The 10,888-nt window shown below is 41.0% G+C and overlaps 1 protein-coding gene across 2 annotated transcripts in view; it reads right to left on the bottom strand.

The window, feature by feature from the left end:
• Positions 1-355: 355 nt before the first annotated feature.
• LOC149316249 (cytochrome P450 4B1-like) overlaps positions 356-10,888 on the bottom strand; it is a 30,262-nt gene continuing 19,729 nt past the window's right edge. For both annotated transcript variants that reach the window (XM_089515089.1, XM_089515090.1), the window contains 6 exons: positions 9,112-9,218; positions 7,659-7,849; positions 6,837-6,970; positions 3,947-4,011; positions 2,556-2,638; positions 356-1,603 (listed from right to left, as the gene is read on the bottom strand). In XM_089515089.1, the coding sequence (XP_089371215.1) occupies positions 1,435-1,603; positions 2,556-2,638; positions 3,947-4,011; positions 6,837-6,970; positions 7,659-7,849; positions 9,112-9,218 (749 nt within the window). In that variant the 3' untranslated portion in view covers positions 356-1,434. The remainder of the gene's footprint in view (positions 1,604-2,555; positions 2,639-3,946; positions 4,012-6,836; positions 6,971-7,658; positions 7,850-9,111; positions 9,219-10,888) is intronic.

Here is a 10,888-nt window from a genome sequence, read left to right as displayed (position 1 = left end):
AGGAGGGGAGGAAGGAGTCCCGTCGAATCAGAACACAAGGAAACATTGAGATTGGTAGGATTATCACATACACATCGCCTGGAACAGCCTGAAAGTGATCATGACAGTTATGAATGGATTTTTCCCGTTTTTGACCAGGAATGGAAGAAGGCCAGACTAGGTGCGAGATCAGTACTGCATGAGAATGGGGCTGTGCAATAACATCTGTTCAGATTACATCCTGTGTCCAATCTGGTAAGAAAACGCTATGCAATAATCTCCTATGTCCCTCTCACATGCAAAGTAACACATAGCAGCAGTAAATCAGCTGCAAGAATCAGTTGTCCATTGAATGAATCTTCAGTCTTGACACATGTTATTTGAAATACTTATTTAATTAATATTGTATATCCAGATTATATTAATTATTCATGTTACATTAAAATGTAATTACACACATATAGGCCAACATCCTATTACACACTTGAGTCTCTTCTTGGATGAGGCTGAAAGGGTTATTCTCTTGCCTTTATGTTCTATCCAAAAAGCAAAATACAAAAAAAAAAAAAAAAAATCACAACCATATCCTAATCCTCCTTCCACGTTCTGCTGACTCCCAACTGCTTCTCTGTAGTTTGAATTACCTCCCATCTCCCTCTCTTTAGCAACAGAGGTTCCTCCAATGATTTAACAGCTGCCAAACTTTGGGAGGATTTCAAACTGCACATGCAGAGCTATGAGCACATATAGGATCTTGGCCATAATCTGTTGCCATAGTGCATTGGTATCAAGGAGAGTATATATGAAATCCCCATGCCTTTGATATAAGTATAACTGGATGATGATGATGATGATGATGATGATATTTATTTATGTTTCCCCGCCCCCGCGGTGTTACAGACTAAAAATATAACTGGATTATATATTGCAGAGTTAAGTGTAGTTATGGGCTGATGCATGGCACTACTGATAAGAGTGGGAGGAAGTAATGCTGGGCAAGTGTGAGTAGTCAAACACATTAAACAATAGCTGGCATGTTTCTGCTGTATTAAAAAAATTAGTTTAAAAACTTTTTTTAAAAAAAAATGGCAGCAATTCATCTTACTTTTCCCATGAGATTTATGGCTGTCAGAATCCTTTGCCTTAAACCTTTTAGGTTTTCCCAAAGCAGTAACTAATTTTTAGTCTGTTCTTTGCAGGTCTTTGCCAGAAATGAAAGATCAACTAATTCTGACAGGTTTTTGATGGGAAATGACTACTTTTATTGCTGCTAGTTCTATAGAATTCTGTTTTTTTAAGAATTGTTTGTTTCTATTTTTCAAAAAGATGTAGTTATAGTTCTGCATTTACATTCATTGTATTACAGGTTTTATACAATTCTGGGTATTTTGAATAGAAGAGATCGCTATATTTAAATTAATAGCGTATTCACATAGATCTCAAGTGTGCATATTATCATTCAAGTTTTTTAAAATATAAATGCATTCCATTCCAGGAGCGCATGACAAGTTGAGGTTTTTCAAGGGGAAGATTTGCAGGATCTGGTGAGACTTGAAAATGCAGCAGAGTCAAAGCAACAGCCAGTTTCAGCTCCATTAAGGCAAATTGTTGTCCAATGCAGTTTCTGAGGAAGAGAAATATTCAAGTGGAAATCTGAACTGAACCCTGAAACAGAGCCATTCCTGCAAATGCCAGCCATTGATCCACTTTCCTCACATCCGGTTGCAACTTCAAAGAGTCTATCTGATTTTGGTGTGATTGAAAGCTGGGAATGATGAACGGCAACTGAACTTCAAAGAAGTCCAACATTCAGAAGTATTCTCGGCACAACAGTTGGATTCTAGCGCAGAATTCTGGATTTCACCATTGGGGGCATTAAAGTACTAATAGAAAACCACATGTTGATCTGTTTTTAATTTGCAGTAACATTTTGTTGTCAATGCAGAATGGGTTGGGGTTGGGGAACTACACAGAAATGACTGCCTTGGATCGATGGATCTGTTCCCTGACTTAGCATGCTGTCAAACAAAAGCATTCTAAATTAGAAGCAAATATGGTGCTATGTTTAAACTGCTCCACTAAGAATACATTCAGTTTCCAGGGCAGAAGGCATTACCATATGCAGAGTGGCAGAAAGTCCAATGAGAGTCCTAGGGCATCAGTAAGTAATACTCTCACATATCATACCCTTTATTTAACCTTCCTTCAGGAAGGATCTATTTGCTACTCTAAAAAGGAAAGGAGAGGAAAAGAGACAATTTATTTCTGCCTTCCTCTGAAAATCGGCTTCCATTTCCTTGTTCCAAACTATCAGCGGTGAAGTCCATGGGTCAGGATCAATCCATAATCTTAGGCCTGACCCTCACTCAGATAAATTATGGCATAGAAAAATTACACTTTGGACCACAACTCACAGAGAGCCTACAGTGAGGGATTGTAGGAGCTGGAGACTAAAAGTAATTTCATGTTCTGATATAAATTAAGTGGTGTTTTGTGTTTGCTATTTTTGGTCTTGGATCCACATATCATTTTGTGAACTTTCTTACATAATTCATTATCATTAGAATATTTATTACCTGGGCCCAGCAGCAAAAGCTAAAAAGGCATAAGGATGTCGATGAGATGTATTCTCTGGAGAAAACCTCTCGGGATCAAAGATCTGAAAGAGATTAAAGTTTATTTATTCAGGCTCAATACTGTGAGCAAAACTACGTATATGTTTCTCAGCAATTTTTGTTTATAGCTATATGAAATTAGACATGCATTCATGGAACTCACTCAGACATGCAATTTATCATCTGATTACTGCATTGTCAAATTATGACTTTCGTGTTTGAATGAATGGGAGAATTTTCATTTACCTCACATGATCTCAAGAGGAATGCCTATCATGCAGTGAATTCATATATCCATCTAATAGTCATCAAACATAGAAACACTGAGTGACTTGCATACATATGCATATTGGCTTTTCTCTTGGCAAAATAGGTGTGCCTCCCTAAATATTATTTTGCAGTGAATCTACACACATGTTCCTACATGCATATAGATGTGGTTCTTGTACTTCTCACCTGATGTTTGGAGAACATACTTGCTGCAATAAGCCATAATTACAGTAGGCCCTTGGTATCCACTGGGGTTTGTTTTCAGGACCTCTGTGGATACCAAAATCCATGGATACTGAAGTCTCATTGAATACAATGGCAGAGCAAAATGGTATCCGTTATATAAAATAGCAAAATCAAGGATTGCTTTTTAGAATTTATATATATATATATATATATATATATATATATATATATAATATTTTAAAGCTGTGGATGGTGAATCTGTGGCTATGGAGGGTCAATTGTGTATGGGCATTGTAGTCAAACTATTTTGAGGGCCTCTGAAGTGGGAGAATAATAAAGGATATATCTACAATGTAGCAATAATGCAGTTTTGTCACCACTTTAACTGCCATGGCTCCATCCTACACAATCCTGGGATTTGTAGTTATGTGATGCATCAGCACTCTTTAGGGGAGAAGGCTAAGACCGTATAAAACTACGAGTTCCAGGATTCCAGAGGATGGAGCTACAGCACTTAAAGTACTGTCAAAGTGCATGATTTCTACAGTGTAGATGCATCTTCTGTCTGATATTGTTTAATTTACTTTATAGCAGGGAAATCAAGACCCGGCAGTGGAATGCTTAGTCATATTGAGTTAGAGCAAATATTACTGCTCCAACTTTTCACGTTTTGCTTAATTCTATTGTTTTAAACAGAGTACAATAGAAGAAGCCACAAGGCCATTGGAATTCCTTCCAAAGTCTACAAAACATAAATTCAGAATCTGTCCATAATGAATTGATCTCATTTCTGCTGTATGCTTAAGTGTAATGTTGTGCTTAGATGCAATATTACTGTTTCTTAACCACTCTTGGATGAAACCAGAAATCTAACATCTCATCAAAAAAGAAAATACCTCAGGATTCTTCCACACTTTGGGATTTTTATGAAGAGCGTAAATATTCAGGGATATTAAGCTACCTGTTAAAGATTGAGCAAAAGGAGGAATTTCATTAATACGCAGATGACAAGAGAGAAACTGAATATACATGTATACTGCGAGACTGAATTAAAACTGTGAAGAATTACTCAAATTATTTACTAGTTGTTACAGCATCACAATGTATTTTGTGGCTTGTGTGTTTATTTTAAATTTAGTGGCACATTGTCTAAAAAATGTAATGGTGGTAATTATACCAGATATATGTTTCCTTGAAAATGTGGCTTTTCCCTTACTGAGATTATTAATTACTTAAAAAGAGGAGTTACAGAATAGATATATCTGCCCACAAGGTTTCCAGGGAGCTATTTAAAGCCTATTTTTATTTATTTAGGGATTTCTTTTTAACATTTTACATTTAGTAAAATAGCCTCCATTCTGATTGGGAGCAACTGAGGTTGTTCAGAGCCCTGTGTGGAATGCCAGAGCGTAGTTTTGGGACCTTCTATATGTGTTACAAATATTCTGTCACTGGGGATGGATCCACACTACAGAATTAAAGCAGTTTGACACCAATTTAACTGTCATGACTCTGTCCTGTTGAATCCTGGAGTTTGTAGTTTGATGACACATTCAAACTGGTTTGCAGAGAGCTCTGGTGCCTCACCAAATTACAAAGATCAGGATTCTACTGGACTGAGTCATGGCAGTTAAAGAGGTGTCAAACTGTTTTAATTCTGCAGTGTGGATACACTCTGAGTTGTGGCCCTTCTCCAACTCTCTTAGGTGGTTCTCCATAGGCCAGAATACCCTGGGAGCAGCCTGGAGTATTCTGCCCCCTGAGCTGCCCCAACATCCCTCATTCCCTGGGGCCCTCTATTGTAACACAAGGTGGCAGTTCACACATGTATCCCACTATATTGCCCATCGTCATCACAGTGAATTGCTTCCTCTGAAACCAGAATGAGGCACCGATTACAGCATTGATTACATTGGACACCTCATTCTGACCTCAAAGTGGTGGCAGTGGTGCAAAGTAGCACAGCAAAACATGTTGTGAACAGCTGCTTGGTGCCACAACAGTTGGCTCCAGATCGTCTGGAAAGATCCGGAGCTAGGGTTGCCATACGTCAGGACCGCCAAACCAGGACAAATGTAGGACAACATTTTCAAATGTAGGACGCTTTTTAAAAATGGAGGACACCCCACGCCCCTTCCCAGCCTGTAAGGAGACCGAGGCCTCGTTAAAGGCCAGGAAGGGGCGTGGGGTGTCCTCCATTAAAAAAAGTATCCTACAAAAAAGTGTCCCTCCTTCCTGGCCTCTGAGGAGACCGAGGCCTCCTTAGAAGCCAGGAAGGAGAGCGGGGGCCGGCTGCGATCGCCGCGATCCCAGCCAGCCTCCTCCCTCTTCCCTGGCCTTTAAGGAGTCCCAAGCCTCCTTAAAGGCCAGGAAGGCGCGCGAGGGCCCGCCACGATCGCTGCCCCTGGCCCCTGCTGACGCCCAGGCGGCACGCACAGAGGAGCCCATCCCCTTTGGCCAGCTGGCCAATGGCTGGCTGACAACAAAGCAGGGGATGAGCTCATGATTCACAGGCCTGCGCGCGTGCGCAGCGCGGGAGGTGCGGCGGTGGCAGCAGCTGCACTGCTGCCGCCGAGGAGGAAGAAGGCAGAGCTGGAGGAGGAGGTGAGTTGGCGCTGCCCACCACTCCAGAAGAGGAGGGGGAGGTGGGTTGGCGCCGTGGCCAGCCGCATTAGCCTCAGTGGCAATGGCCGCAGAAGCGGGCCCCGAACCAGGACCAATGCATGGCTGGGGGCCAAACCGGACCATGACCGGGAGGGGCCCCCAAAAGCGTGATTTTCCCAGCGGCCACCGGGATATGGCATCCCTATCCGGAGCAAAAGGTGCATTTAAAAAAAAATGTTTTAAAGCAGGAATGCAGCAGGTTGGGTGTTGAACTAGCTAGAAGTCATCTGGACTGTTTGCACAAGAACCGGTGATTGGGCCCTGTATTGTCCAGACTCATTGCCAGGGGAATACGGGGAGGACATTTTATTTGGCACATACAGACAGGGCCTAAGTAAAAACCACTGATAATAAACACAAATATTTTCACTGCAAGGAAGAAAAATTCTTCATAAGGAGCTGAAGTAGAACCTGGGTGTGAACATCTTCTGTGTCTCTGTAAATGTTAGGGGCTTCAGCCTCCAAAGGCAGAGAGAGAGATTTGAGTTGATTTATCCTGTAGTCAACTCAAATTTAGCTCTCTTTTTGTCTTTGGCGTTTGAATCATAGGCGTGTTACAGAGCGCCCAAGAAGGGCGCTCTGCCGCCACCGCCGGTTGCTGCGTCTGGGAACCGCAACGGCCAAACCGCATGGTTCCCAGGCGCAGCAAGAAAGAAGTGCTGAAATGGCGCTTCTTTCTGCGCCCTGTAAGTGGCGATGCGAGGCGCTAGTCGCGTACTCACGGTGTCATTTCCGCCGCGTGACGTCCAGACGCTATGCATCCACGACATCAAAATGGCGGCCCGCGTGTGGACGGGTGCCACCATATTGTACGGACTTGGTCCATACTAGGGTTGAGGGGCATCCAGAAGGGACGCCCCTTCTCAACCCTAATACACCCCTTTCTAACCCTAATACACCCCTTCGGCGCATGTGTAATCATAGAATCATAGAGTTGGAAGAGACTGCAAGGGCCATCCAGTCCAACCACTTGCCATGCCCATAAAATTTACAGAGAATCAGACACAATCATCCTACCATGCCAAATGCTTGTCAGAAAACTCTAATTCCTAATAACATTACTACTCTTTGAGATTCCATCTCATAGTGTAATATAATTAACAGTACTGTAATAAAGCCAACCTTCACGCAATGTCTTTCCATCAAAAAGTGTGACAGGTTTGTTGAGTTCTCGATACACTTGAGGAACTGGAGGATAAACACGGAGGCTTTCCTTAATACACATTGTGGTGTAAGTCATCTTACCAAGATCATTCCTGGTTAGGGGAGGGGGCAGGAGAGGAAAAAATGTGGACACTGAGAAAGTGACATCAATACAGAAAAATAATTATCCAAAACTGAAAGAAAATCTGAAAACCAGTCTCTCTTCTACTAGACTATCAAACTGATTTTTAAATTATGAATTTCAAAGTATGTATTGCTTATTTTTAACATGTACTGGTTTTATATACAGTACTGGGTTTGATTTGTTGCTATTACCTGCCTTGATCCACAGAGAGAGGCTGATAAGAAACAACAACAATAAAAACACATTAGCCTAAAATATGGAAGAAATGCCAAAAACAGATTGTGAACGTGCTTTCCAACTCTCTATTTGTACTTCTAGTAAAACAACTATGGAACTTTGGAGATAAGAGATAACCAGGTTCCACAGGCACATACAACAGTTTGTGTTTCTCTCCCAGTTGAGCTTGCCCTCCCATTTACCATGAATCTCAGTACAGCAGAAGCATGGAGCACTCTTACAGTCAGCACTGTTTGTAATATATGGTTTCTACTCTCCATGAAGACTGTACAATCTTTAGTATCCCATTTTTCCCCTGCCTATGCCTTCATACATAAGGCCTGAAAACAGTTAACTTCATTAATATACTTGAAATCTTATAACCATGCAGTGGTCCAACACAGGTCTCTGTAACAGAAGAGAAGAGAGAAAGCTCTCACCATTGCAATGTTTTTTGCTTCCCAGCAATGTCCTTTATCTCTTCTCTGCATCTTTCTTGGTGGTCAGGGTTCTGGGCCATTGCATATAAGGTCCAGGAAATCCCACTAGTTGTAGTGTCATGGCCTTCAAAGAGAAATGTGTCCACTTCACAACGTATGTCTTCATCAGATAATCCAGAACCATTTTCATCCTGACAAGCAGAATAATTGTCACTTCTAAAGTCACTGGAAGCTTACTGTACTCTCTTATTTCATACACTTTCCCTCCTTTGTTGAAAACAGACAGTCCAGTTACTTGTTTCATGGGCAGGCATATAATAAAACTGGCTAATTTTTTATTCCCAGTGTGATTCCAAAGACTCTCTCCCACCCTGGTACCCTCCAGATATATTGCTCCACAATGCCCATAATCCCAATCCAACATTGGCTGGTGGGGTGGTGGTGACTGGAGTTGTATTCCAACAGATCTGGAACACATAAGTTTGGGAAAGTCTTAGAAAGCAACTAAGGAAAAAATGGTTAATAACTTCACCTATTATATTTGGTTCCAAGGGGTTGTCCACATGGACAAAATAAAAGCAGTTTTATCCTGTTTTGAGTCTCACTTGTTCAACACACAAGGCCAATTGGGAGGAATCCAGAATGAACACCAATATGGAAAATGTGCATTATCATCCTAGCATATAAACTTCATAGCACAAGTGCAGGGTAAAGCCAAGCACAATTGCAGAAGTGGTCTGGAGCAAGTGCCTGGTGAAATGCAGCCACCTGCACCATTATTTTCCATACAACTTTTTTGTTTCGTCAAGGGTACAGGTACACAGGTGGCCAGTTGCACCATTGACCCATCACACCATTCAGCTGTCACACAAACCATGAAGTGAAATTATGACAAGAATAGCAGGTTGTCAATAATGCCATGACTGTAATAAAAACATTAACAAACTTAGACAATTCAACAGGGGGGCATGGGGTAAACGGGTGAAGGGGGCATGTACAGGGGGCCTCTGTGATTGTGCTTTGACAATGTGTCACTAGGTGAACCGATTCACTTACAGATGGTGTATCACTCATGTGACTGTGTGGCCAATCACATGAGGCGTCCAATGGGATGGCAGCAGGGTGGGACAAGGGAAGTAATTTGTAGTCACAGGCAATGTGTTCATGGCATGGTGTGCATATATTTGGGGAAGGTGGGGGAGGAATCAATCAGTGCAGCTTGATGTCACATAGTGCAGTCTGTGTCTGGGTGTTCTGCCCCTTGTGGGAGGGGGGCATGTGGATAGCAGGTGGCCCTGCCAATTCAGGAAAGTACAGAGCCAACCCAATTTTTCCCTCTGTCTGCTCAGTCCCCAATTGTCTTTTCAAAGTGGTGGGGCATGCAATAGATAATACTGTTGATGGCTACATACACATCCTTCCTTTAGATTTAAGTCATATAAATTCTACTCACCTTGGCACAAAGAAGAACATCCAGAAAATCTAGATGTCTCTTCTTTTGGATTTTTTCAAGTTCTCGTTCATCTTTGAGAAGTGCCTTTCTCTCCTGGATCACTTTTTCTATGTTAAAAAGGAATGCAAGCAATGTATTTCCCCCTCAACAAATGTCAGAGTATTTTACTGCAGATGAAATTCCTGTAAGCCTCTGATTTTAAAATGATGTGAAATTGTAGAAAATGCAACATTTGTAAAAAGAAAGAAATCACATTCTGCTTTTGATGTTTAACTCTAACATCAAAAGCAGAATGTGATTTCTTTCTTTTTACATATGTTGCATTTTCTACAATTTCACATCAATTCTCACAAGACCTACATTTACAACTATTCGCAAACATCTAAAATTTTCTAAACATTCAAACTCTGATGTTCAATTCTGAAAACAAAATTTTGACTTTGAAGTATGAAAGCATTCACATTAACACTGGAAATATTTTGTACTTGTTGCAATTACTAGCTTTCAACAGAATTAAATTATCAATATTAAAACAATTTTAAAAAACACACTCTAAAGAGGTGCTCCACAACCTGTTCTTTAAAGGATTTTGGACTTCAGCTCCCAGAATCCTAGACTATTGGGCAACATGACTGAGGCTTCTGAGAGTGGAAGTCCAAAATTTCTTAAAGGGCACAGTTTGGGAACCACTGCTCTAAAGAATAAAAACAGGTTAAAACAGTACACTTTAAAACAAAACAGCACTCTCCTACTGACCCTTTCTTTGAAAGCCAACAGTTCTATATGTATGCCTAAATAAAATGAAATCTTCCCCTGCTGATGGAAGGTCAATACTGGCCTCATTCCCACTATATCATAAACTGGTTTTCAAACCAATCTGAACTGGTTTAAATGGCCCTTGTTTGCACTTGGGCTGAATTTCTGGTGCACTTTGGCAAGGGAGATGCAGCACTAAACCCATTTAAACCAGTTCTTCTGGATCCGCAGCATTCCCTTCTTCTTTTGAAATGAATCGATTCAGCACAAGTGTGAACGTACTGTCTATTTGATTCAGTTCCCGTGGCGCAGTCACCCCTGTGAGGTAACTGCATATTGAACCTATCCATTGCTGAATGTGAATGTGTAGTAGATTAAAATGAAATAGGTAGGTTCAATCATGGCTGGAATAGTGTGAACATCTATTTGGCTCTAAATTGCTTCATTGCTTCCATTGTGTTTTTATCACTCTGTGTTTTTATTTAGTCAGTAACCCCGCTTCGATCCACCTGGAGAGGCAGGGAAACATAAATAAATTTTATTATTATTATTAAAAAAAACAATTTTTTGAGGCCAAGGAGGGAGCCATTCTAACTCCCGAGGGAAAGACTTCCAGAGTCTGGGGCAGCCACTATGAAAGGCCTTTCTCATATTCCCAGCAACTGTATCCATGAAGATGGTGGGACTGAACAGCCCAGGATTAGCAACAGGTTGATCAAACCTTATTATTTTGCCAGAAAAAAATTCGATAGTCAGACTCTACATGAGGAGGCTAAAGGCCAACACTTCAAAATGGAACTGCAAATTAATTGTTGAAAGTAAAGGTCTTATCATGCCCAACATGACAAGACCTTTAATAATATTTTATATATTTATATTTCAAGTTAAGAAATGATACTTTTTTGGATGACAATTCCCAGAATCCCTTGGTGGCCATGCTGGTTGAAGGATTCTAGGAGTTCTAGTCTGAGAAAGTAAACTTGCCATGCTGTGGGAATTGCAAAGTATTATAAGGACATTT

This window comes from Sceloporus occidentalis, unplaced genomic scaffold, assembly GCF_023333645.1.
Source record: "Sceloporus occidentalis isolate IW3139 unplaced genomic scaffold, rSceOcc1.0.p SCAF_3, whole genome shotgun sequence".
Taxonomy (NCBI): Eukaryota; Metazoa; Chordata; class Lepidosauria; order Squamata; family Phrynosomatidae; genus Sceloporus; species Sceloporus occidentalis.
Note: the sequence above shows the minus strand (reverse complement) of the source record. Positions and strands in the feature narration are given on the sequence as shown.